The sequence below is a fragment of the Bactrocera latifrons genome, unplaced genomic scaffold (genome assembly GCF_001853355.1).
Source record: "Bactrocera latifrons isolate USDA-ARS-PBARC rearing strain unplaced genomic scaffold, ASM185335v1 scaffold_8, whole genome shotgun sequence".
Lineage (NCBI taxonomy): Eukaryota > Metazoa > Arthropoda > Insecta > Diptera > Tephritidae > Bactrocera > Bactrocera latifrons.
This window is the reverse complement of record NW_017537489.1, coordinates 1,017,012-1,044,231: the sequence shown is the minus strand read 5'-3', so window position 1 is coordinate 1,044,231 and position 27,220 is coordinate 1,017,012. Positions and strand designations below refer to the sequence as shown.

Genomic DNA, 27,220 nt, shown 5'->3' with positions numbered 1-27,220 from the left:
ATCTTCAGCGATGAAGCACATTTCTGACCGAATGGCTTCGTAAATAATTAAAATATGCGTTATTGGTCAGGCAGCAATCCACACGTACTCCATGAGTCACCATTGCATCCCAAAAATATTGCGGTTTGGTGCGGTTTATAGGCAGGTGGCGTTATTGGGCCGTAGTCCTTCAGTGATGATCAAAACCGACACACTACTGTAAACGGAAACCGCTACCACTCAATGATAACCGCATATATTTAGACCGAATTGGATGATATGGAAATGGCCAAAATGTGGTCCCAACAGGACGGCGCCACAAGCCACACAACGAATGGTGAACGTGTTATCTCACGAAATGGCCCAGTCAATTGGCCACCTCGATCGTGCGATTTGACGCCATTCGACTATTTTCTGTAGGGCTCCGTCAAGTCTAAGGTCTATGCCAACAAGCCAACGACGATTGAAGAACTTTGTACGAATATTGAACGTGAAATTGCAGATTGCGCGAATTTGGGTCGCAAGCGTGCCCGTGGTGGCGATGCAAAAGAGATAGAATTCCATACCAAATTGCATTGAATGTACGTTCACAGGAATAGAGAATTTCATTGATATCTCAAACGGTTTTTGTTTTATTTATATCTCCCTTTTTAACATTGAAAAAAAAAATAGTTTTCAATTTGATAAACTATTGTTTCGTGATGGGAAAAACCACGATAACACAAAGTAATAGCTTGATAAGTGTTACTACAAATCTATCCCAGCATACCCAGGGATGTGGTACTGAATTTCGAGATAACTATGCTACCATAAATGATGATCTGTCCTTTTCCAGAAGACCACAAGAGAAAAAACGCCAGAAGTCATTGCGAGAATTTGTGAAATTTTGTTAGAAAACCGTAAAATTAATAAAAGTGAGTGAGTGAGTTAATTAACACCAGTGTATGTCAAATAAACGCATATATTATATCATTCTCGGATACAAATAAAAAGGGTTTACACATGAAAACAGCCGCGGTTTATGAACATCGATCGCAAAAACAAACGTTTTCGACATTTAATCGGCCATTGATTGAAGGCCACAAGAATTGCGCCTATTCGAGACAATAGATGAAACATGGAAATCTCGTTACACACTTAAGTTTGAATATCTCGGTCTGGATGAAACGCGAACAACCCTTTGAAGATTAGTCTTTAAAAGAATTCGTAATAATCAAGTTCTAATACATAAAATAAATTTTAAAAAATATATACATATGTATTTCCAAAATACTTTCTGGTAGACTTAACGTATAAAATTCAATGTCTGTGTCAGCTGGTCGCACATGCGCTTTAGCACGTGCTATACGAAAAGAAATCTGTCAGTTTTTTTAAACGTTTCGATTTTTTTTCGACGCATTTGACCCGTTAACTTAACCGGCCGTTGTCCTGATCAGACCCATATGTTATTTCGTCTGGCATGCGTTAACCAAGCGGAAACTGTAAAACGGTAGCAATCGTATGAAATACGCTCCACTGCGCACAGATCGATGATGTACCTGTGGTCGTAGGTACTATATATACCCATAAACGCTCAAACCAATATTCATATAAGTACGCATGTATGTATCAGCAAAAGCAGGCATCCCGTGCAAATTTGATACATTCGAAAAAAGTTGCAAAACTTATTTACTGTTGGCACGACATGAGGTCTAAAATCAGTTAAACAAAGCTAAGCGATTGCACTTATGGGGGGCGCTTGGATTTTTCGTGTATTAAATTTCATCGCCAACCAGAGCTTTAAGGCCCGAAAGAAGTTGGCTTTTTAAATTTTCCAGTTGACTTGGCACAATTTTCTTTTGAATACGCTTAATCACATGTGGTTTTTGCTACTTATGGCGCATGCATACAAACAAGTACTTCAACTCTATGTAAATATGTATGCATACTGTACATTTAAATACGGTACTTGTATATCAGATTCTTGTAATCAAAACTTAATGGCGATAAAGGACAAGTTGGCATGGACCACATGGTAATATGACGCCATGGCGCTGGTGTGGCGACCTCAATCACTTAACGATCAGCAATTCCTAGCATCGGTCAGTCCCAACTGCTTTATTCTTTTATTTAATTTTCAAAAATTAATATGAGTTTAAACATTTACTTTCCAACAACAGGAATAGTAGCATTACTGCCCGAGTTGCGTTGACAGTCGAATCTTTTATATATGTATTTTTCACATGGCCGCCGTAACAAAGAGAGCCTAAATATGACAACTTTATCATTTACTATTTATGACCAAAATCAAAAGTGGAGCTGTTATAGGTCTAGTAAAACAAAATTTATTATTTTTGTATTAAATTTTCATTTTTAATGATTCCATTTCAGTCAAACCTGCGCCGTTTTATATGGTAACTTTTTGCCATTTCAAAGATAAAAACTACCTTACAGACTTGTGTTGAGGCTCAGTTTAACCAACAAAATGGTTCGTCATAGACAAGAACACTTAGCGTCAGGTCCGGACCATAAGGTGGAGCTTATGGCGAGTCTCTATCGAAGTGTGTGGCCTGTCGTTGTCCTTAAGGCACAGAATTCTCCTGCTATTGACTAAAGCAGGCCGCCTCTTGGAGATTGCTTTCTTCAGGCAGTCCAACTCTTGCCAGTGCAGATGCGTTTTAATAGTATGAGCGCAGCTCAGAGTAAATAATTCCCTGCCAATTTCACCAAATACATAACAAAACATTCAACAAGCAAAGCTTAGCTCCTGGACAATCGAAGAAGTGCTTAGTTTTCATTATTTTGCTGAAATTTTCAGCAAGTGCAATTTTCTAAACTTCATTATTATATAATACAAGTAAAGAAAGGATAAGTTCGGGTGCAACCAAACATATTATACTCTTGCAACTTGCAGGAATCAAATCCGGGGGAGCAATTACATATACAGTTGAACTTCCCTAAGTCAAATCACCATAATCTACAAAAAACCTTCGAATTAGATAGACTTCGGGTTATAGAAGGAAATTTGACTTCTATTGCAAATCCGGAAATCATATATAGTATATGGGAGTTGAGGGTAAAATCGACCCGAATTTATCTTTTTTTGCCAATACTACGTACTATTAACATGTCACATACAAATAAAATGATCCCAGAAATTCATAAATTTACAATTAAGGACAGTTGTACAAACCTAGAATAAAAATGTACCTGTTTTCCATATAAGCAGGAGATTTAAATGAGAATTCCCGATACTTTCTGGACAGGGTGTATCTCACATATTGACCGATATTTTCGATAAAATGTCAAATATAGGCACTGAAGTTCACATATTCAGTACCTAAGCTTGAACAGTTTCTATTGGATTTGGACAATTTTTAATCATCAGATGGCACACTTGAAAATTATCATTCAAGCTAAGTTCTTCCCCGTTATTTACTTTATTTTTGCATTGGAATGCGAAAGAATTGGATGGAATTTCAAATTGTCTTATATGGGAAATAGTTGTAGTTTTGGTCCGTTACATAAGAATAAAATACATTTAAAAAATGTTAAAACGAATTTGGCTCTAGTAAGTCAGGAGATGTGGTTTTCAACTAAATGAGGGCGGTGCCACGTCCTTTTTTCAAATTTGTTACTGGCTCCTGTAAAGCCTTCGCGTAGCATCTCGAGTGTAAAATTGAATGGATCTGACTCCTTTAGTTATTGATTTATGGCGCTTTTAAGGAACCGTATAATCACATTTTTCACAGTAAGTGTAAGGTTAAAATATTTTTCTTGTGCAAATTTGGGTGGTTCGGAAGATATATACATTAAACTTATTGATGATTTTTAAATCACGTTTGCTTCTTCTTATTCTACTTATTTGTTTGGGCAAATTTTAGTTCTTAATTTTAACAGATTCTGTATTTACTTTTTTAATGCGTTTTGGATTAAATAATTGCGTTTTGTGGGCGTGACAGTAGTCCGATTACGCCCACCTACAACACCAAACTTATCTTATGATGTCAAGGTTATTTTAATTTTTTACTTAAGTTACAGCTTCCACGCACCGTCCGTTACGCCACGCGAAAATGGCAAGCAAAGTGAGAGTGCGCGAAAAAATCATTAAATTTTTCAAAGGAAACCGCACCTGTCATCCTGATCTTTTATATATACATATACAACCGTTTGATACACAAAACTATTATACTATAATAACTATAGCAACAAGTTGCAAGAGTATAAAAACTACATTTCTGTTAAGACCTCCGAAACTGGGGCCAGATCTTACTGTTGGCAGCACCACCTCTATTTAAGTCATTGGGAGTGAAGTGTAAGGGAACATTTAGTTTCTGCTCTTAAAAAAAATGTTAAACTTTTTTTTAGAAAGTGCAGCCGATACGAGCAATAACCAGTTAACTTTTCCTTTCAATGTGGTATGAACAAGACAAACGTGTTAAGGCTATCACTATTTTACGTATATTCTTATAAATAAGTACATAAGTATATGCATTAGGGTGGTGAACTTCTTGAAAAAGAAATGGGTTTTAATTTTTTCATATATTTTGCGGTGTCAATTGATCACAATTCTATTTATGCTAAATATTTAAGAAAACTATTGTATACCTAGTTTCAATATACTCATACGCCAATTACTTGCGTAGTCTCTTGCAACGCTGGACTTCTAGACTTCGCGTGAGCTTAACAAGCGCTGGTCAACAACTAACTCCTGTGTGACTACGAGATCCTTCATCCAAATACAGAACGGAGAACATCCACAGAACTATTACTTGCTCTCAGTAAGGTTTAGCTTATCACAATCGTAGGAATACTTTTTGTACAATGCCCAATATGCTAACTGTATAAAATAACGCGAAGTGAAAAGATCCAAACATTTTCTCTTCAATTATACCGCTTTAGCAAGATTGTGGTTGAAACATCTCGTCTGTGCGACTTGCCGCTTAGACAAATTTGTTGTAGATTCAAAGCGCATTGTCGATTTTTGAGAGTATTTTCAATCAATATCTACTTAAGAGTATTTTGATACTATATGACAATGGACGGGCGTTCCTAGCTGTCTCAAGTGCAATCCGTTATTGGAATGACCTTCTAAACGAAAATAATTTAACCAACCTGTAATTTTGAATTGAATTTTTTGTCGTCAACGTCACGAAAATGTCAATAAATTAAATGTACGAGTGATGCAAAGATCACTGACAGTTTGACCTACGTAACCTAAACCGAGCCAAAGTAATATTCTAAAGACTGCAATTACCGTTTTTCAGACAAGCCGAAGTCAAAAAAGTCCATCCGTCGTCCGTATTTATGAGTTTTCCTAGTGAAAAACAATCTTCGGATTGTAAATCGGTTTACTGACCTAAAAACTATCGCGTTCTTCGCAAGATCTACACATCCTATAGCTAAAAGTATTTCTGTCGACGATGGTGCACCCTAATACACATTCATATGAATAGATACATGTACTATATATGGGTATATGGAGCAAATTAACGCGTTCAAACATTGAAGCGCGATGATGTTTTAATAAGATTTTGTGCAGCAAATGCAAATCATGCCGTGGCTGTCACTACCGTTACTTAAGTTTATAGAGTGTCAACAAAATGTATGCTTCCAAGTGACAGCATGCCGGATCCTTTAATAACTTGGCGGTCGGGTGGCTTGGCTTGCGTTGTGTTGTTGGATAACAGCACCGTGGACGGTAACAGTAACAATTCACTGATTTTTTTTTTATCACGGCACCGATGTACCTATCAAGATATGCAATTTGTTTTAGCATATCGTTATGGCCATCAAGCGCGGCACTTCATCACCTCGTTGGTGAACCAATCAATTAACCCTTGAACATAAAAGCAGACATAAAATACATAACGGTGCTACATTCGGCAGCTCATAAATAAATCGATCGACAGTGTGGCGTAGTTAATAATTATCACCTCATGAGCGGCAACACTTGTGTCCTCATTGTGTGCGAACCGAAGCCTTCACAGTTTACTTGTTCCTTAGCCCCACAAGGTCTCCTGTAAGCATCGCGATGATTAAGTTTTGTTTATATTAAATGTGTTTTTTTTTTTGCTTTTACTTTTCCTTTTCCGCGTAATTGCTGTTTGGCCGTAATAGTGAGCCATTTAACACCTTGTTGATGCGGCACCCAATTACAAGGCGCGAGCAGTGTGTAGTTACCCTGTGGAGACCTCAAGAGCTTTTGCGATGACAATTTCACCTACAAATCATGTTTGCGTAAACATCACACATACATACAGACATGCTTACGTTATGTATTATATATATTTGCACATTACTTGAGGCACTTGGCTGGATTTCTGTTTGCTCCGTTCGTTAGCTTCTTGGCAGGAGGTTACTATTTCAAACCGATTCCATCTCAAATGTTTCGCTGACTTACCGTCTTATGATGCAATTGTCATTTAATATAGTACAATATATTCTCGTAGAAATTTGAGCTAAATTGAACTAGTAGTTTGGTTTTGAGAGCGTGTGGAATAGGTTGTGTTCGCTGATTTTAGAAAACTGGAAAAGGTTCAATATGTGTCTTGATTAGTGATATTGAAAGACAGCATCCAAGTCTATGGTGACGCGTTGCCTTCGATGGCGATAGTCACCACGTAGTTTAAGAACTTTGCCCGTTGCCAAATCTGAAGAATACGGTAAATGGAACAGTTCTTCGTCGACGGCGGAGATGTGGGCTAGTGAGCCAAATTCGACTTATAGTCGGGCGAATATTTCGACATAACCGGGGTTTATGGCCATTATGCCATTCTCCAATTAGTCGGCCTTACCTTATGAATCCCAGAAATAAATGGCCATCACTGATCCGACCGTTGAGAAAATATTTGCTTCCCTCGTAGCAAGTTTATCGCATAAAATCTTACTTTGGACTGTTCTTTAGTATCTTCACGATAATGTCTTATGGTAGAGGTACCCCCATCGTATTGGGTAATATCCTGAACGCTTCAGTTTCATCCACAGTCGTTTATATGTATCTTTCGATGTTATCGTCATTAATAGACGTGACTGGACGACTCTCATTAGGCAAGTCAGGTCTGAGGCAGAACTGATTATAATCGTCTGACTTTCTACAGGTTATCGCCAGGTGGCCATATTCCAAGCATTTGTTTAAGGTTCAGCAGCTCTCTGATTCGACATATCACCCATTCTTTTTTAATATTTATATTCTTGCAACATGTTGCTGCACTGCATTAAATTAAGATATCGGACTGTAATTTTCAACCATTCCCAAAGCGCCACGATGCATATCAGTCAAATAATTTAACATCCACCCCTAACAGGGTAAACAGACGCTGGATAAGAGTCCGACGCGCCTGGATTTTTGTACTGCTCATCAAGCCTATACATAGTGAAGAATATATTTCTATGAAGCGGTGTCGTTACACCACAGTCACAGGAACCTCAAGGGATATGTTAGCTTTTACCTCCCATCCTCCGTTCCCGGCGCTCATCATACGGGATTGCTTATTCATTCAAACGTATTTCACAACCAACTCCCCCGGTAGCTTATATACTTACATACATGCATATGGTGGTATAGACAAACCTTTCCGACTAATATGAGACTGGCATATTTCTGACCGCAGTTTGACAATGGATTGCTCGTTAAAAATTCCAATCACATGTAAAAAGGGTTGAGCTTGCGGGCCAAATGAAATGATTGCAAAGAACAATCGACCACATTTTCCTAATGTTCTTTCCAATCAAATTTTCATAGTATACTTTTAGGGATGGCATTCAAGGGAGCGCACGAGAATCATTTTAGATATGTATGCTCTTTCAAATCTGTCGTAATAATGTGATTATCATATTAAGCTCTCCCCATTTCGCACCTCATAATAAGGTTACTAACATCTTAGCAGCTGTCTCCAATTGCTGTGCCTTCGGTCAGCTCTTAATTCACAGAAATTTGTTTTTGTATTGCGTTAGCATTTTATTTTTCTGACCTGTTGAACGACTTTCTTTTTTGGAAATTTTTTGTTTGACTTGTTGCTTTTCTCTTGGTGGCTGCGTGAAATTTTCTAGCATCTCTGTTGTTATAAATGCTTATTTGTATATGTACACACACATGCACACTTGTTACGCTTGAAGACCTGTTTACATACTAAAAACTTACTATTTTTTTCTTTTTCTCATTTATTTACATATAAATTTTCATTTCGCTGCAATTAAAATTCAACAAAGCCGCTTTCTGGAGAAAATTAACGTCTTGCAAATCTTAATATTTACAAAATTTACCTAATTTAATTTATTTTGTTTATTTCAATAAAAAAAGGAAATTTTAGATAAGCTTTACCATAGGGCTCAAAACACAATGCTACCCATCCAAAATAATTTAACATATAACATAACTAAAACCCTCTTTAAAATTGCTTCCGTTCAGACAGTATCGCCAACATTTGCAGACAAAGTCTAGGAAAGATATTGTTCATTTTCTTATTATACCATAATATCAAAAATTGCATAATTTTCCGCTTGTTTCACAGCATTCTGTCTATCCAATCAGATAAATTATTCAATTGATTATTTTTTGCAGAGCATTCGAAGAATTGTACGTTTTGGTTAATGTGCGAAAATTCAAAGTCCTTGCCTTCTTTACCCAAAAATACTGGTTTTGACATGTTATCCTCTCCCACTGACTGCAATTTGCGACCACGTGTTACTCGTACAATGTTCCTAACGTAAGAAATGATTTTAATTAGTTATCATTAACATTTTTACTTGAATTGTTTAATTTACATTTCTTTTTCCAACACACTTTTTATTACTTGAGCGCCCTTAGCTGTGCTCAGATCTTGTTTATTGCAGAGTACTAAGAAGGGACAAGACTGTATTGCAGGATCGGCAAGTACGCTATATAAAGCACTATTGTGTCAACGAGATTTATACGATAAATTTTGTACAAAATTATCATTTTACGCAATGAATACTTACTCCGCCACGTCGCGGACATCTTTTTGTAATGTTACAGAATCCACCACAAAAATTAAGCCCTTGGCTGTGCGTTTATATTGATCAAAACACTTATCTCTCACTCTATAATGTCCAGGTATATCTACAAGACGTCCAGACATACGTCCGGAACGGTACTCGCCTACGTTTTCTGTGATGGAAGTGAAAGTATCTGGGAATTTTTTGTGCATCATTTGCATAAATATCGCACTCTTCCCAGATTCACTCAAACCGGTCAAAATGAAATCTCTTCGCCCAAAGGATCTTCTACGCAACAATAGTATTATTGCTATAAAGGGATTTTAAAAACTATTTTACATTTACCGTGAAAATATGCATATAAGAGCACTAACCCATTACAATGAATCCCAACACCGCAGCAACCAGTACAGTAGTCATATTGAACTCTGATACTTTGGATGTTGTATTCTCTTGTGCACTTTCTGGTATTGTATCCATTTTATATAAATTATTAACAAATGAAAAGCTTCTTATTTAAAATATTTAATTGTGCCGCTTTAAGAAGTTGAAATCACTTTGGTTAATATAAACTCCAAACAAATGTCACTTCAATGAGTTGACAGATATGACAGCGCACAGTCGACACGCATACACTAGGGTAGCAATTTTGTTGTTGAAATTAATGTATCGATAAAAATACTAAGTGATAGGCATCCACTTAACAAATCAGACCAATTATCGGCTCCCGAAAATATATTTTATGTTACTTAATTTTTAAATAAGACGTATTTCATCAGTATTATTATTTATTATGCATTTCAAAATCAATATAATGTAGTATTGTATATTATTAGCATTAGGAGCAATTTATAAATCAAGCATTTCTGTATTGGTGTAGTTTAAAATTTTGGTAGGAATAGGGTTAAAATTGATTTAAATTATCGATTAATTATTGTTGGTCTATTGACCGATGGATGGCGCGTTGTCAGTCAAGAATATTTCACCCACATCTATGAAGTAACAGCTGTTTCAGTCATTAAACAAAGATAAGCCGTATAATTAAGTTCAAAAGCTGTATTTGGCGTATGTAGTTAAAAAATGGCAAAACTTTTACAGAGAGTTGAAACTACTTTGCGCTGCTTTTACGTTTTCAATTCAAATTATTGTAAAAAAGAAGGCGAAGAGTTCAAAAAAATTCTCTACTATAATCCTGAGGATATCGAACTGAACACAAAGATCAAGGATGTTGGTTTAAGCGAAGCTATTATACAGTTTACTGGGTATGCCATACTATTCTCATTGGAATCGAAATAATTGTTAAATTTTCACATTGTATTCAGCACTTTCGTTGGTGATGATGACTGCAAAGCGCTACATACACAGAAAACTACGCAGTTATTCTATCAACCCGAAAGAGGTTATTGGATTGTTATGGTTCTAAATGTACCGAAAGAAGTTAAAAGCAAGGATGGTGTTGAGGTACCGGAGTATCGTGGCACCGAAGTACAAGATCGAATATATAGGGCCATATTACGTCAATGTTACAATATGTTCCGACTGAGTTCGGGTACTTTCCGTTCGAATTCAAATGATAGCGATGAATATAATGGGCATGAGCAATTAAAAGAGCGACTTTCGACATTTTTCAATAACGTAAGTATAACTTATATTTGCTTTACTAAAAGTAAACATATTGCTTTAGTATTTGAAAACTCTGAGGTTTCCCGTTGGAGACGTGCTTAGCTTTATGCACTCCATACAATATTTGCCTTTAGAACAAGCGCTATTTCTTCGAGCCCATAATTTCATAAACATGATTCGTGCAACGTTTCCTGCCATAAGAGAGTCTGTGTTACTGTACGACCAACGAGTAATAAGGTCAGTTTCGGTGTACAAAACTATATTTAGTTTTAATTTTAAATTAAAAAACATAAATATTCAAGCAATTTTTCTTACAGCGGTGGGCAAATCAATGCAATTGAATTGTGTAGTTTGCATCAATATCTTTTAACCTCATTCATCGAAAAATCCGAACATCCCATAGGAAGTTCTCAAAGTGAGAGTCCTCTAGTAGAAAAGTTTCAAAATGGAGTTTATGTCACTGGTCTAGGTAGTGAAGAACACTCAACTGACTTACCTAAAGTATACATCAAAATAAGGAAAGAGCTCCATTGTTATTATATAGTAATTTTTCGAGTTTTAAGAGCAACATTGTGTTTACTTATAAGTGGTAAGTATTGTTAAATAATATTATTGCCTAAAAATTCATGACTTTACTTTATAGCAACGGAGGATCCTCCATGCAAAGGGTTTTACGATGAACTACGCTCATATATGGAACCTCAGTTGTCGAACATCGCAAAGGAGATAGAAGAAAATATCAGTAAACAGGGTCTCCGCAAAGCAAATACTTCTTCATCGCTCTCTGCTTTGTCTTCGGCTGACGATAATTTGAACCCCAAATACATATTTATCAATGAGCATAGCTTAAAACATCTTACTAACATTCCCACAGAATATCGTAGATCAAATAAATCAACACACTATATTCCTGCTAATGTCACTAATCTTATAGCAGATCTTATCCCCACTGATGAAGCCAACTATTTAGAGGACTCGTACTCGGATTTGAAAGAAGTGCAAATTAAAACTACAAATGATTTTTGGATTGTACAACGATGTTGGAATTGGCGGCGGTGCTATGTGATAATACACAACAGTAAAGCAACTTTGCTGGATATTACACAAGAAGCTAGGCGTGTGTTTGATAAAGAATTCACAGATGATGTATTTTTTGACAAATAAAAAGTATAATTAAATAAATGAAAGGCGTTTTCCAATTAAAACGACGCACTTCCTCATGGTATGCATTCAATTGTCCCATAGCTCGATTACGGTGACAGAACACGCAGCAAGATGTAATAGCGTCTCAAGTTAGTATTGATGCCACACCAGAAGTCTCACTTTCTGAGAATACCACATTGCTACCATTGTTCGTAAGACCGTAAACTGTGCCTCCACGCGGAGCATTCTTTAACTTTACTATATATATCCGATGATTGCTCATAGAAATGTTGTAACTGTGATCATCATACACAATTGAGATGCGTTCACAACTGCTATTGGGCATGAAGTTATCGTCAACACTAAAAATGTAAAATAGTACACGTTTTAGGAGTGTTTCTAGATCATAAGGTTATTAGTTAATTTTGAAGTACTATGTTCACGACCGGTTATAGGGCTTATATTCATTTGGAGGATTAAACGAATAATTAATGCAATAAACGCGATGAACCTTGTGGTTGTTATAGAAAATCACAACAACTAAAACTTTACGAACCTTTCCGATAGGTGTAAAAGTTCCATGAATATGTTAGCACTTCTTTCATCATTTTCTAAATCTCCACCGGAACCAATAACTGCTCCATCGTCTTGCAATAATAAATAGCCAATTTGATTGCTCAATTTTTCCATATTGCTAATTAATGCCATTTAAAATGTTAATTATGTGTAAGTTTTCTTAAACTTATAGACAAAGGGAAGATATTTCAATTGTTCCAGATAGCAAATTCTTTTGTTTTTAACTTAAAAATATCTTTGACATTTAGAGTTAAAGTTTTAGTGATAACAAATGGTTTTAGGCACTTTCGACTTTTAAAATGTCAACTGCGACACATGAAACGTGCCTACAAATACAAAATTTTACTACCTATTTTAATATATAAGAAAAACTTTGAAATAATTAATCTTCTTTTATTATAAAATTTTTTACTACTTCACCAGTTTTTCTATGTTAAAATTATTATACATATTACGATGCCTTAGTCAATAACTATTTAGAATTTTCCATCGATTAAAAATCGATTTTAGTTTGCACATCATTAATGTAAATATCTCAAGCCAAAGCTTTGTTATTGCGTCTTTGGAGAAGTAAAATTGAGTTAAACTATTAATATATTTTGTATCTAGTATGTTTTATATTATTTTTGGGCCTTTTGGATTTTCTATACCTTAGAATTCGTATTATGCAGTGTTCTAGCTAATAAAATCTATTTTCTTTTGTAAAGACGATTTTATTTCGACAGAAAGCAGTTTTTTCCTCCGAATCAGGTAAATGCACTTAGAATAATTATTTCAAACATTTTTTTAGTTTTAATACTCTCGATATTACACGCTTGATATCGTGGAAGCTTATATAGAAGCCTAGTTTAGAAAATATACGGTGTTTGGAATGTAGCGAGAATGTTTATATTTTCTTTATATATTTATTATGAATGTCGTGTACAAAGTAGGACAAAAACACGAAATAAGAACTCAAAAGAAGGTAAAAAAAACTARTTGGATTTGAAACAATTGTTCATGATTGCTATAAGCAGTTTATAATGTTAATTGTTAAGAATGAAATAAAGTTTAGTACAAGAGACCGTATAATCTAATAAGAAAAACATTTATTATAAATATATCCACTCTATTGAAATTTCATATTATGATATCACAACTCAAAATTAATTTAAAAATGTTATATTAAAACAAATTACTTACACATCTCTACAGATAAATTTATGTTGCAGTGACTTTTTTAAATTATATTTCATTCACGAAATCTTAATTTTTTCCAACACTGGAGAATGCCAAAAAGCAAAGTGGAAAATGTCAAACGACGTTCTCAACGAATATCGAATTTATTCGTTGCCATTTTGTAAATTGCTCTTAAAACAGACGAAAGTTGGTATATTGTGCGCTTTGAATGAATTATTAAAAAAGAGGCTATCCAGTTTAAAACTAAAGGATATTGTGTAAAACGCGACTAAGAATTTATTCGTGTAAGTTAGATTGAAATTTCATAAGTGCATATGAAGTTTATAGTAAAATTAGGTAGTATTTTGTGAAGAAAATTAGTGGGTCAGTTAAGCAGCCGCCACACCCATTATGGGAAAAAAAATATTTTGTAGCAAATCTAATCAATATTTAGTAAAGAAAATATTTCATTAAATAAAGAAATAGCTAGTTTGATTAAAATTTGATTGTGTTTTGTAGTTTAATATTTGGTAAGTCAAGGAAAATTTCTGTATCTGAAATTATTAAACGAAAAAAGTTACAAAAAGAAAAGTATTTAGGGGAGAAATCGTTCATTAAGAGCATTGCCGATGTGAGCGACGTCATCGTGCTGCTTGCTTCATGATGAGCAGAGCAGACGGCAAGTTTGTGTTTGGAAAGTGTTTTTTGGAGTTGCGTTCATGTGTTGTATATGGTGAAAATTAAGCAATTACAATAAATTAGTGCTACCAAAAGAAGAATTTTCTCAATAATACAAGAATATGATATGCTTAATATCACGTAAAACAAATAAGTTTATAATTCAAAATTTATTTTGAAGTGTGCTACGAACTCGATATTGTACAATTAAATAAAGGGTGTGACCAAAGGTTGACATCGGAAATCATAAATTTATATATTTGTATTTAGAAACAAGAAGCGAGCTGTCGCATATTTTTAGGATGATTACATATTAGTCAAGTTGTTTTTATATGCTAATATTGGATTAAAAACACAATTTATTTTAATCATATTTCTATTTTCGCTTAAGGCCTTGTGTTTAAAATACTAAACATAGGTTTCTCAGGTATTTGCGTGGCCTTACATCCTCATTTATTAAAAGAAGTTGTAGATGATAGTCCTTTTAAAAATCCTAAAATAGTATTACGTCAACACCTAATGAAATCAACAGTGAGCAATAACATTGAGTTGTCAAATGGTACATTTAGTCTGCTCATCCTTCCAAACTGAACTATGACTCAAAGAGCATGCGTTACTTATCTTTATTATTTAGTTTGTCTTTTACTTGATATATATTTTATTATATACTATTGTCTTTTTCGATATTTTTGCTTAATATTTACCTTCTCAATTAGAGGTATACGGTAATATAGGTAGATAGAAAACGCTCGGACATGCCGATAATTAACAAATTCATTTATACAAAGACAGTTTTAAACCCAAATATTTGTGTTTACGCATTACGTCATTTCATTATTTTTGCTCAATTCCCTGAGTCAATTGGTTTTGTAGAACTTGTGTGAGTGTCTTTTTTTTGTTGTTGTCAGTAGTTCAGTGCTGAGTATTTCCACAACATATCTATAGTCTGATCAAATATGAGAATGTACAAACTTCGATTTGAGGTTGCATATTAACTTTTTTTAATTTTTGTGTAATTTGTTAAGTGATAGGCATATGTACGTACACACATATAATTTTTCTATATAATGGCTATTAAACTGTATATAGAAGTTTGGAAAAATGCATAGTATATTCTATTATTTCACAGTTTACATCTTATATAATATATATATATATTTTATTTTTAGTTCGCCGATATATATTATATATATTTAATAAGCTCCCTTTCAATTTGAATACCCATACATTTTTGTACTTGTTATATAGATCAATACTTTGAGAAACGAAAAATAATATTTATATATTTGAAAGTAATTTTGTTGTATTGAAAGGAATCGATCGCCTACCCACAAATGTTCAGAATTTATAATAAGTGACTTTAATGAAATGCAATAAAATCTAAAATATATTTGATGTTTGTTGTGATTGTAGTTCTTCTAGGTATTGTTTAAATTGAAGGTCTTTTTCCAGTACTATTTCTCCAAAATAATAACTAACTCTTTCGCACTTTTAATGCCTAAGTTATAAAAACCAATTATTAGCTGTAGACTTGTTGTAGATAATATTACAAACATATTTATTAATAAAAAGTACCAATATTGCAAAAACATGTTTACTATATATTACAATAATAAACGTGTGCATGCAATTTAGATCTTTCCAATAAGTCTGACGACAAGCTCATACCACTTCCATCCTGAAATATCGTCCTCTTTTTCTCTGACATATTCCATTTCAGATGATCAAATTAAATATTACGAAATATTTAACACAATAGAAAGAGGCATAATGAGCAGTCTTTAGAGATTCAACGATTATCTAAGCTAAACACATTAGAAGTTAAAAAACAGGAAGGTCTAGCAATGACTACGTCGGAAATAAAATTGAAACAGTTGTTACGTGCTACTGTGGAAGTGCCAACACAAACAACTGAAGATGACACAATTTCTATGGACCATTTTCGCAAATGGTTTCTTCAGCAATTCGAGGAGACAAAGTCAGATACTGGGGACAGCTTGGAGAATTTTGCAATATATTTCTTGAATACTATGCGTCGACAAACTGAAAAATATTTGCGCACAAACGAAGTAGAGCAAACTTGCCAAACGCCTCTCAAAACAAATAAATTGCTAACTAATATTAGCGATATCGATGGGTATGAGAAAATCAATACACCCAAACGTGTGTCACTATACCCACAGAATTCGGCACCAACCACACCAAATTTTGCCTCTACACCAGAGCAAGGAAATAAAAGTAAAGATTATTTTGAAAGCAGCCTACTTACCGATAACCCAAGCAATTCTCGAAATAATGGTAAAAACATCTCATCTACGGTTTCTACGCCTGCTCAATCGATGGAACGAAGTGTAACAAGTACTTTTAAAAGTGACGCATCTACGCCTATTCGTCGTAGTCAGAACAGCAACCGGCGTTCGGGAAATAGCTCGTTGCTGCCAGTAACACCTCATAATACTGAACAGTCAGTACGTAACAACAGCGCTACCTCCAGCTTCTGCCTTGGTGACTTTATGGTGCTCCAACAAAACAACAATCGGTCGAACCGAAAGAAAGCCACAACTACACAAACTCAAAATACTCCCGCATCGTCATATAATGAAACTCCAACTAATAGTAAACCCAAAAAACGCGTAGTTCCAACCACAATAAGTAACCGGTCAGTTGTAGGTGTTGCGGGCGAGCTTAAAGCTTTTGGCTGCAACAGTTCATTCAGCAATGAAAACAATATACTTCAACTATCGAATGCTGAAATCGAAGATAAAAATAAATGCAGTATTATGGCTGCTAGAAAATCTCTGAAACTAAATGCTATTGAAATAAGTAAAGAAATGGAAACCACATCGATTGGTGAAGAAGAGAAAAATTTACATGAAATGGTTAAGCGGAAGCTAAGAGATGTCACATTAAATGTCGAAACGGAAACAACGAGAGATACACTAAGAGCTCAACCGCCTATAGTAGAGCTAGGAAAAATCAAAAATCACGCATACATACAACGTCTGGCAGATATATATGTGGTTTTAATGGACTTGAATTTTGTAACTAACATACTAAGTGAAATGGCGTTTGCGTTGAATTTGTTAAACACACAGGAAACCACCCTAGACGACCTTGAAGTTAATACTAACGAATGCACAAATTTTAAAACTGACCTAACTCAAGAACATTCGATAGGCATGCAAATGTTGAGTAATATAACAAATTGCATTTATTTCGCTCTCTGTGTGATTAGACGTCAGCGACACTTGTTTGCACACCTCGATGTTAAGAGTTTGGGTGTAGTTCTGCATAACGAACGCATTCACTGTCTTGATACAGATTTAAAATCGTACCTAGAATCTATTTATCAGCTTAAACAAAATTTGCTACAAGATAAGACACAAGCATTCGAAACCTCCTCTACAAGCGAACGCCCGTTTAAGAGCGTTTACTATCAAGAAGACAAAGATTCGAGACAGCATTTCACTTCCAATAATGAATTTGGCGCATTCAAAACTCAACGTGACCTTTTTTACAAAGTACTTAAACTTTGGGAAACTCATCATCTTAATCGCAATTGGAATTTTACACAAGAGTTGGCACCAAGAATTCGTGAAATTTTCAAACAGTCGGAAAATTCAATCAATATGGCACATTTTGCCAAATTGTTTGTCTCGCAACTATTGATATCAGCCAGTGATGCAACTTCTCCCGAAGACATTGGTTTAGATGTTGATGCCGAAAAATTCAGTAAACTAGCGCAACGTTTAGTCGCACCCAGCAATTTCAGCGTCGATTATCAATTTCCACGCAATCAAGCTTTCTTTCGTGATTTCATTGCCGAAGCTAGATCATTACCATTTGCTGAACAGTTAAAAATGGCGCTATATTATCAACTAATTACACTAAATAATTCAACATTTGAACAAACGAATTTATTGACTGACAACAGAGATGCGGATGAGCTCGAAACGGATAATGATAAGGCGGAGTGCAGTGAATTTATAGTGCGTGCCGAAACACTAGCGTCTATGATCATATTAGCGAAATTTCTCGGCTTTGTAACCGCTTATCCATATAGCCAGCACTTACAAACTGCAACCATATCAGGGAGCATTGAAAAGAAGCAGTTATTGTTACGCAGCTTATTTAAACCACACTTCAATATATCTCATCATTTGTTAGAGGCAATCAAATATAATAAAATGCTTATTACATTACCGTGGCTGGTACAATATCTTGCAATGCTGGATAATGTTACATTACAATTATCCGACTTTGCCGAAACTATCCGAATGTTATTTGCCTTATACACCACAATCGGCTGCAATTTAACACCAAGATCTTTAACTCCAACATCAATATTCATTCTACGTTGTTGTATGGGTTGGCTTTTTGATATAAAACCCTTCATAGCTGAAAATTATTTTAGATACCGAACGACACAAACAACTACAAATGCTGGCACAAGATCGCAAGCAGAAACACACACCGAATATGATCAAGCAGAAGAATTAATTGTGCGAATATTAGGTACCACGCATGTTAACAGCACTGTTTCTGACAGCAAAGTTGTTTCCGTTAAAAATAAAAATATCATATGTACGGAAATTACACTTAATCCCTTACTTGAATCTCTACTATCCGTTGCCTGTCCATTTTTGGCAGAATTTCGGGTAGCCATAATGCCAAGCAAATATGCAACAACAAAATTTGCCTCACGCACAGGTAGATATCGCCATATAACGACACGCATTGCCGAGCCACAATCCTCAGCCGTGAATTCGCCTTCACACGTTGCCTGTAACACAAACACTAATGCCATCAATTCACAACGAGCACAACAAAATAAACTTATTGAAGCATTTTTACATTCACAGAACCCCTCCATGCGTCGTCTTATAGAATTTGTCACTGAAAGAGTGTATAAGTCGGTTGTTAAGGATGGACAACACAAATATATATTGCCTACAAAAGCTACAGCTGATAAGCGTGTAAACGAGATTACTTCTTCTAACGTAGATGAGGTTTATAAAATAGTATCTAACGTATACACCAGTGCCTACGATGAAGTGCACCTCCTTTGGGAATCAAACATACCAAAACTGTTAGACGAACGCATTGCAATTGCTCTAGCTGCACTGCTACCAACGGAGACAACGCCCATAGTACAAAAAACCTACTCTCAATTGATAAGACAAAATGCTATGAAGCGAATAAAACAGTGGTTTCTCGATAATGTGCAACCAACAAGCTTTTATTGTGGTGATCTGAGTGAAATCACGCAAAAAATATGCAAATCAAATAAAAAGGAACTGCAGTCAGCATCGACATCTGAATTGAAAATAGTCAGTTTCAAGCCAAGCGTGTCTGACTTACTTGACGAGCTACAGTACTGGCTTCATTGCACCTCCTTACGCACAGAACTACTTATGGCAGGATCTGCAGAAATTGTAGCATTTCTGCGAAGAATACCCAAAGCATTTGTAAATACATTGCCAACAATTTTTTATCGCCTTATCGGTGGAGGTGTTATACAAATTATTCAACAATTAATAATTCATAAGCCTTCGCATCTTACAATCGAATTAATGGAATCAGCTTGTACAATTCTATTGCATCCAAATTTGATTGCGCTCACAAATACCACAGAACGTAGTAAAAACAATAATAACAAAAATAACGCACAAGCGGTCAAAAATGTCAGTGATGACGAAAGTACTAGTACTAGTTCGACAGATTTAAATAAGACGCCTAATATTTATGACGCACTGATCACGGTGGCATTTATCGAAGCTCTGGGAGATAATTGTGATTTATTTGGAAAACTAAAAGACCTGCTAGTTTATATGATAACACAACATGTACTTACCATAGACAAAGTCAATGTGTTGTTTATAGCGATTTTCAAAAAGAATTGGCCCATAAACGTGCTGAATGAAATCTCGAAAACACTACAACGAATTGCTGATGAAACCGTCAAAATAAAAAGAACAAAACGTCCAGATACCGCTGACGACGGCGAGAGTAGTGAAGACGAAGCCAAATCCCATTTATTTATGGAAGTATTGGCCGATCTCTCAAGAGACGTTGATAATTTAAATTTTTAATTAATACAGCTAAGATACTGCTTGCCTCAATAAGTTTTAATAGACTAAAGTGTTATTTTGTGTGATTTTAATTTATGACATAATAAATTATAATTCTATGTTTATTAAGCTAAGCATTCACGTGTTTTGTTTTTGAAACTGCATAGGTTAGTTATAAGTTTAATCCAAATATATTTCACAATCAGGGCCAATGATTTTATTGCAGTAGGTAATTTGTTAATACTTAAAGAAATCGCTGAATTAGCACATCTTGATTCACAAATTTTACATTTAAAGCCGTAATTACATAAAAATATTTTATAATGCAATAAGTCAAATTAAAGGCATTCAAAAACTTTCTTCATTATATGTTTATGGTACATTAGTTCTTATTATATTTGTTAATAATATTGTCGAGGCCGTTCTTGGCCAATAGTAAATCGAGAATAATAAGCGAATTATTTTTTTTTTCCTAATTTGTTGGTATATTGTACCGTTGCTTCAAACAATGCCAAATTTCGCGAAGATTTCTTATCAACTGTAAAATTATTCATATAAAAGCTAGATTTTATCGATCAGTTTGTATGGCAGCTATGCGTTGTTATGGTGTTTTGGATTTTTTGACACCTAAGCCCCCTTCCGTAGACCAGGTCACATATAGTGTTGCAAACTTAATATACCCTGTTCAGGGTATACAAAGCCGCAATGAATCTAAAATAAGAAAATACAAAAGGCACGAGTTCATTAATCAGTTTTAAATAATTTAAAAACTACAATTTTTAGAAATCCTAATTCTACAGGAATGTACCTATTTCCTCATTTTCCTTGTAGAGCGCAATGTTCAATAAACGATTTCCGGCACCTGATAAAATTTTAAGTTGGGTATAAAATAACTTATCAGTTCTTAGTAAATATTTTAAAGTATTTTTATGCTGAGGTTAGATATGGATGGCTTGTTGACGAATGAAGAAAAATGTCCGATAGATTGCAGGTTTGCTAAAGGTGTTGCAGAAGTGTAAGCATTGGTTCAAAAGTGTGTTCGTTTATATGGTTTTGTTTGATTATGTGGGCAGGTGATATATTTTACATGAAGCGGTGACATATACATATGTACGACGATTCTAATACTCGTTATGATGGTGTAAGGGGATGATTTCGATCAATTCAAGCAATTTTTAGACCAGATACATATGTATATGTTGCAAGGTGCATTTCAATGACAGTTAACGTATTGATTTCCCAAGGCAGGGTCTGGATAGTTGTCAAACCAATAAGTAGGCGCCGTTTTAGTCTGATTATTGCTGGAGTTAAATTTAAAGATTATATATTTATTTGCTGGAAAATTATCACTTGTTTAATAGTTTTGAACACAGCTCATTGCACCAGTATTAAAAGGCTTAAAGGTCACTTGGAAACGGAAAAAGTCAAATCAACAAAAAAGGACTAATCATGGAAGCAGATAAGAGAAGAACTTTTAATTCTGGTTATAGATTTTTTTTGTTCTCGAATAATGTGTTTAAGCTAACTTAAAAATAGATGTCTTTTTAATTGATTTTAATTCCTTTAATTAATTTGCTTTCGCTTTTAAATTTATTGTCATTACTGATTTCATAATAACGATTACATACATACATATATGTATGCTTTGTTACTACAATTTGGATCTACATAATTGGAGAATTGTGTTAAGCAATGAAATATTGATTTGAAATGTTTGAAATGTTGAAATGTTTGATTTTTTCGGTTTAAATTGTGATTTTATTATGTGTTGTGAAATTTTGTCACTCTAAAAATCAAAAGCAAATTAAACGAATAGTTTCGTTTCCGTGTTCTTATGAGATCATACTCATGGATTGGGGTTATTTCTTTATTGCTAGTTAACAAAACAATAACATGACTTGTTCCTCTTGTATAAAGCGTTGAGTGATTAATTTTTAGGCTCGCTTACTACTATGTACATTATGTAGATGCTTGTATTGTATAAACATCATGTACTTTTTGAATTAACTGCTTATCAAAGGTTTTAGCAGGTGATACACATTCTTCAATTAACCCTTCAACAGGTTACTTTTAAAAGTTGTATTAATTGATATTTTCGGTGCCTAAAAATGTGCAACCAATTGAATGAGCACAGATCCCAATTGAAATATTAATATGAATATGTTTTTCTATAATATGTATTAACATAAAAAAAATAATGTCACAATAAAAGCAAGGTCATTAGAACTGTGATATACAAATTATATAAACTACGTAATCGTATTTTATAATAAAAAATATTGTTTCAATGAATAGTTAAAAAGGGTTAAGTGTGTTAATTTCATATCAAACTCATAGCGTCGCCGACAGTTGTGAGTTCACATTAAACGCAGCGGCGAATCGCGAGCGCATTATTTGTCTGTAGCGAGCGAAACGACCAACGTTTTACAATCAGTTGACATAATTGAAATTTTGAAGGCCTGACTCACTATACGTACACACATACAATCACACTATGTATACATGCAGATACAGTTGATTATTATATAATACTGACTTTTTAATAAAAAAAAAAAAAAACAGAATGCACAATAAAAACAAAGCTTATTAAAATGTTTCTTTTTATTGTAGGTGTAGAAAGAAGAGGCTCTGAAAAAAGTTAAGTGGTGACTGGCAGCTCTAATTACAAAACGCACTAAGCAGTATTAATTTAATTAAAGGAAATAAGAGCGAACGAAAACAAAAAAAGGTAGCTATCATCAACCCGCTTATGCTGATGAGCGGATGAGGTCATCAATCGAAATAGTCCACTGCTAAATAAATTATACACACGCTAAATATCGCATTTAAGTACAATTATTATTTTTTTTTACAGAAATTTTACAAAATCGACAACTAAAATATAAACGCATTACAAAGCAACGAACGAAACGAGCATACGAGCAAGATGGAGAATTTTACGCCTAAGGAGGTGAAAATTCTAGAAACCGTCGAAGATATTCAGGAGCGTCGAGAACAAGTTCTTTCGCGGTATAATGAATTTAAGATCGAGACCCGTCAAAAGCGTGAGAAGTTAGAGGATTCACGCCGCTTTCAATACTTTAAGCGCGATGCAGATGAATTGGAATCATGGATTCACGAAAAATTGCAAGCTGCAAGTGAAGAAAGCTATCGTGACCCGACAAACCTACAGGCGAAAATACAAAAACATCAAGCTTTCGAAGCGGAAGTGTCGGCTCATAGTAATGCCATTGTATCACTTGATAACACCGGTCAAGAGATGATCAATCAACAGCATTTTGCTTCCGAAACGATTTTGCGTCGCTTGGATGAATTGCATCGTTTATGGGAATTACTTTTGAGTCGTTTAGCCGAGAAGGGTCAAAAATTGCAACAGGCACTTGTATTAGTACAATTTTTGCGCCAATGCGAAGAAGTAATGTTCTGGATTAAAGATAAGGAGGCATTCGTTACAGCCGATGAATTTGGTCAAGATTTGGAACATGTTGAGGTGTTACAGCGCAAATTCGATGAGTTTCAAAAAGATATGGCTTCACAAGAGTATCGTGTCAATGAAGTTAATATTTTGGCTGATAAGTTAGTGCAAGATGGTCATCCGGAACGCGAAACAATAACCAAACGTAAGGAAGAATTGAACGAGGCCTGGCAACGGCTTAAACAATTGGCAATTGTGCGCCAGGAGAAATTATTTGGTGCCCATGAAATTCAACGTTTCAATCGTGATGCTGATGAAACCGTAGCTTGGATCGCCGAAAAAGATGTTGTGTTGTCATCAGACGACTACGGTCGTGACTTGGCCAGCGTACAGGCTTTGCAGCGTAAACATGAAGGCGTCGAACGTGATCTAGCTGCATTGGAGGATAAAGTATCCACTTTGGGCGCGGAAGCGTTGCGTCTATGTTCCATTCATGCCGATCATAGCGATCAAATTCGTGAAAAACAAGCGGAAATTGCCAACTACTGGCAGAGCTTAACGGCCAAAGCACGTGAACGCAAACAGAAATTGGACGAATCCTACTTTTTGCATCGTTTTCTAGCCGATTTCCGTGATTTGGTATCATGGATAAACGGCATGAAAGCCATTATTTCTGCCGATGAATTGGCCAAAGATGTTGCCGGAGCAGAGGCGCTATTGGAACGTCATCAAGAGCATAAGGGTGAAATCGATGCACGTGAAGACAGTTTTAAATTAACTACCGAATCGGGACGTAAACTGTTGGAACGTGAACATTATGCTGCTGCCGAAATTCAAGAAAAATTAGCTGCCCTTGAAAATGATAAAAGTTCACTGTTGTCGTTATGGGAGGATCGTCGCATCTTATACGAGCAATGTATGGATTTGCAATTGTTCTATCGTGATACTGAACAAGCAGATACATGGATGGCCAAGCAAGAGGCTTTCCTAGCTAATGAGGATCTCGGCGATTCATTGGACTCTGTAGAGGCTTTGATTAAGAAGCACGAAGACTTTGAGAAGAGTCTCGCTGCACAAGAAGAAAAAATCAAAGCACTTGATATATTCGCTACTAAACTGATTGATGGACAACATTATGCCGCCGACGATGTAGCGCAGCGCCGTCAAATGCTGCTAGCACGCCGATCGGCATTGCAAGAGAAATCTGCACGGCGCCGACAATTGCTGGAAGATTCCAATCGTTATCAGCAATTCGAACGGGACTGCGACGAAACCAAAGGTTGGATTAGCGAGAAACTAAAATTCGCCACGGACGACAGCTATCTGGATCCAACCAATTTGAATGGAAAAATGCAGAAACATCAAAACTTTGAGCATGAACTTAATGCTAACAAATCACGAATTGAGGACATAACAACTGTGGGTACCGAACTCATCGAAAAGCAGCATTATGCATCCGATCAAATTAATACACGCATGCAGGAAATTGTTGTATTGTGGGAAACACTGGTTCAAGCTTCGGATAAGAAGGGCTGTAAGTTGCACGAGGCCTGCCAGCAGCAACAGTTCAATCGTACCATTGAAGACATTGAACTGTGGCTGAGTGAAATTGAGGGCCAATTGTTGTCCGAGGATCATGGCAAAGATTTGACATCGGTACAAAATTTACAGAAAAAGCACGCTCTTCTCGAAGCAGATGTCATGGCTCATCAAGACCGCATTGAAAGCATTAAAGTAGCAGCTAATAAATTTATCGAGTCTGGTCATTTTGATGCCGACAATATCCGCAACAAGGAAGCTAACTTGTCCGAGCGTTACGCCGCACTAGCCGCACCAATGGGCGAACGCAAACAACATTTGCTCGACTCTCTGCAAGTACAGCAATTGTTCCGAGACCTAGAAGACGAAGCAGCTTGGATCCGTGAAAAGGAGCCCATTGCAGCTTCCACAAATCGCGGCCGTGACTTGATTGGAGTGCAAAATCTTATTAAAAAACATCAGGCTGTCTTGGCTGAGATCAATAATCACGAACCTCGTTTACTTAATGTCATTAGCTCTGGAGAAAATATGTTAAAGGAGCAGCCTTTTGCCAGTGAAGATATTCGTCAGCGCTTGGATGCTTTGCAAGAGCAATGGAACAATCTTAAGGAAAGATCAAATCAACGTAAACAAGATCTTGAGGACTCATTACAAGCGCATCAATACTTTGCCGATGCTAACGAAGCAGAGTCATGGATGCGTGAGAAGGAACCAATAGCCACTAGCAATGATTACGGTAAAGATGAAGACTCCGCTGAAGCATTGCTGAAAAAGCATGAAGCATTAGTTTCTGATTTGGAAGCATTTGGCAATACAATACAAGGATTACAAGAGCAAGCTAGAAATTGTCGCCAACAAGAGACGCCTGTTGTCGATATCACTGGCAAGGAGTGTGTTGTAGCTCTCTATGATTATACTGAAAAATCACCACGTGAGGTGTCAATGAAAAAAGGTGACGTGCTTACTCTACTCAACTCTAATAATAAAGATTGGTGGAAGGTAGAGGTGAACGATCGTCAGGGATTCGTACCAGCTGCTTACATAAAAAAAATTGAAGCAGGTCTTAGTGCAAGTCAGCAAAATCTAGTAGATAATCACTCTATTGCTAAACGACAGAACCAAATCAATTCACAATACGATAATTTGTTAGCTTTGGCACGTGAACGTCAAAATAAATTGAACGAAACCGTAAAGGCATATGTACTAGTACGAGAAGCTGCTGATTTGGCTAACTGGATTAAGGATAAAGAAAATCATGCCCAAATCGCTGATGTTGTCGGTGAGGATCTCGAAGAAGTGGAAGTTTTGCAAAAGAAATTCGACGATTTCAACGATGATCTAAAGGCTAACGAAGTACGTTTGGCAAATATGAATGAAATCGCGGTACAATTGACTTCTCTCGGACAAACAGAGGCAGCCTTGAAAATTCAATCACAAATGCAAGACCTAAACGATAAATGGAATAATTTACAACAATTGACCGCCGAAAAGGCAAGCCAACTTGGCTCTGCTCATGAGGTGCAACGTTTCCACCGTGATATCGATGAGACAAAAGATTGGATTGCTGAAAAAGAGAATGCTCTCAACAATGATGATTTGGGTAAAGATTTGCGCGGCGTGCAAACATTGCAGCGTAAACATGAAGGCGTTGAACGTGATTTGGCAGCGCTTCGTGACAAAATACGTCAATTAGACGAAACAGCAAATCGTCTAATGCAATCACACCCTGACACGGCTGAACAAACTTATGCCAAACAGAAGGAAATCAATGAGATGTGGGACCAAATCATTACAAAGGCCACTTTACGTAAAGAAAAGCTGTTGGATTCATACGATTTGCAGCGCTTCCTTAGCGACTATCGCGATTTGCTTGCTTGGATTAACTCAATGATGAGCCTAGTAACATCTGATGAGCTTGCCAACGATGTAACTGGTGCCGAAGCACTTATCGAACGTCATCAGGTAAATTATTGATTTTTGGTTTATTTTTTTTTTTTTTTGTTATTTCCTTTTGTTGTGTTTGCTTTTGCATAATTGCAAAATAAGTATGTCCCCACTTAAGTATTTGCATCAGTTTGATTGTTTACAGTTTATTACTTAA

General features: G+C 35.6%; 5 protein-coding genes across 7 annotated transcripts in view; 3 read left to right on the top strand and 2 right to left on the bottom strand.

The window, feature by feature from the left end:
* Window positions 1-8,203: 8,203 nt before the first annotated feature.
* LOC108976717 (signal recognition particle receptor subunit beta) lies at window positions 8,204-9,509 on the bottom strand. The gene is made up of 4 exons (XM_018945980.1): window positions 9,291-9,509; window positions 8,920-9,226; window positions 8,725-8,850; window positions 8,204-8,661 (listed from the first exon to the last, which is right to left on the bottom strand). Exons 1-4 carry the CDS (start codon window positions 9,394-9,396, stop codon window positions 8,466-8,468), a joined length of 735 nt encoding a protein of 244 aa, XP_018801525.1. The 5' UTR covers window positions 9,397-9,509; the 3' UTR covers window positions 8,204-8,465.
* Window positions 9,510-9,954: 445 nt separating this feature from the next.
* Window positions 9,955-11,721, top strand: LOC108976752 (vacuolar fusion protein CCZ1 homolog). Its single transcript, XM_018946026.1, has 5 exons — window positions 9,955-10,178; window positions 10,239-10,551; window positions 10,601-10,776; window positions 10,857-11,128; window positions 11,183-11,721. The coding sequence occupies exons 1-5, from the start codon at window positions 9,997-9,999 to the stop codon at window positions 11,701-11,703; spliced, it is 1,464 nt and encodes a 487-aa protein (XP_018801571.1). The 5' UTR covers window positions 9,955-9,996; the 3' UTR covers window positions 11,704-11,721.
* Window positions 11,658-12,524, bottom strand: LOC108976753 (ragulator complex protein LAMTOR4 homolog). Its single transcript, XM_018946027.1, has 2 exons — window positions 12,239-12,524; window positions 11,658-12,044 (listed from the first exon to the last, which is right to left on the bottom strand). The coding sequence occupies exons 1-2, from the start codon at window positions 12,388-12,390 to the stop codon at window positions 11,828-11,830; spliced, it is 369 nt and encodes a 122-aa protein (XP_018801572.1). The 5' UTR covers window positions 12,391-12,524; the 3' UTR covers window positions 11,658-11,827.
* A 233-nt stretch (window positions 12,525-12,757) lies between these two features.
* On the top strand, window positions 12,758-20,242 carry LOC108976750 (protein disks lost). The gene is made up of 2 exons (XM_018946024.1): window positions 12,758-13,008; window positions 15,815-20,242. Exon 2 carries the CDS (start codon window positions 15,939-15,941, stop codon window positions 20,184-20,186), a length of 4,248 nt encoding a protein of 1,415 aa, XP_018801569.1. The 5' UTR covers window positions 12,758-13,008; window positions 15,815-15,938; the 3' UTR covers window positions 20,187-20,242.
* LOC108976749 (spectrin alpha chain) overlaps window positions 13,600-27,220 on the top strand; it is a 20,511-nt gene continuing 6,890 nt past the window's right edge. For all 3 annotated transcript variants that reach the window (XM_018946022.1, XM_018946020.1, XM_018946023.1), the window contains exons 1-3: window positions 13,600-13,721; window positions 22,776-22,893; window positions 23,020-27,081. In XM_018946022.1, the coding sequence (XP_018801567.1) occupies window positions 23,092-27,081 (3,990 nt within the window). In that variant the 5' untranslated portion in view covers window positions 13,600-13,721; window positions 22,776-22,893; window positions 23,020-23,091. The remainder of the gene's footprint in view (window positions 13,722-22,775; window positions 22,894-23,019; window positions 27,082-27,220) is intronic.

Coding starts and splice junctions, on each gene's coding strand:
- LOC108976717 (XM_018945980.1), bottom strand. CDS start 9,396: ATGGATACAATACCAGAAAGTGCACAAGAGAATACAACATCCAAAGTA. Junction 9,227..9,290: donor GTTGGGATTCATTGTAATGG/GTTAGTGCTCTT, acceptor ATCCCTTTATAG/CAATAATACTATTGTTGCGT. Junction 8,662..8,724: donor AGTGTGTTGGAAAAAGAAAT/GTAAATTAAACA, acceptor TTCTTACGTTAG/GAACATTGTACGAGTAACAC.
- LOC108976752 (XM_018946026.1), top strand. CDS start 9,997: ATGGCAAAACTTTTACAGAGAGTTGAAACTACTTTGCGCTGCTTTTAC. Junction 10,179..10,238: donor GCTATTATACAGTTTACTGG/GTATGCCATACT, acceptor CATTGTATTCAG/CACTTTCGTTGGTGATGATG. Junction 10,777..10,856: donor TACGACCAACGAGTAATAAG/GTCAGTTTCGGT, acceptor TTTTTCTTACAG/CGGTGGGCAAATCAATGCAA.
- LOC108976753 (XM_018946027.1), bottom strand. CDS start 12,390: ATGGCATTAATTAGCAATATGGAAAAATTGAGCAATCAAATTGGCTAT. Junction 12,045..12,238: donor CTTTTACACCTATCGGAAAG/GTTCGTAAAGTT, acceptor TTACATTTTTAG/TGTTGACGATAACTTCATGC.
- LOC108976750 (XM_018946024.1), top strand. CDS start 15,939: ATGACTACGTCGGAAATAAAATTGAAACAGTTGTTACGTGCTACTGTG.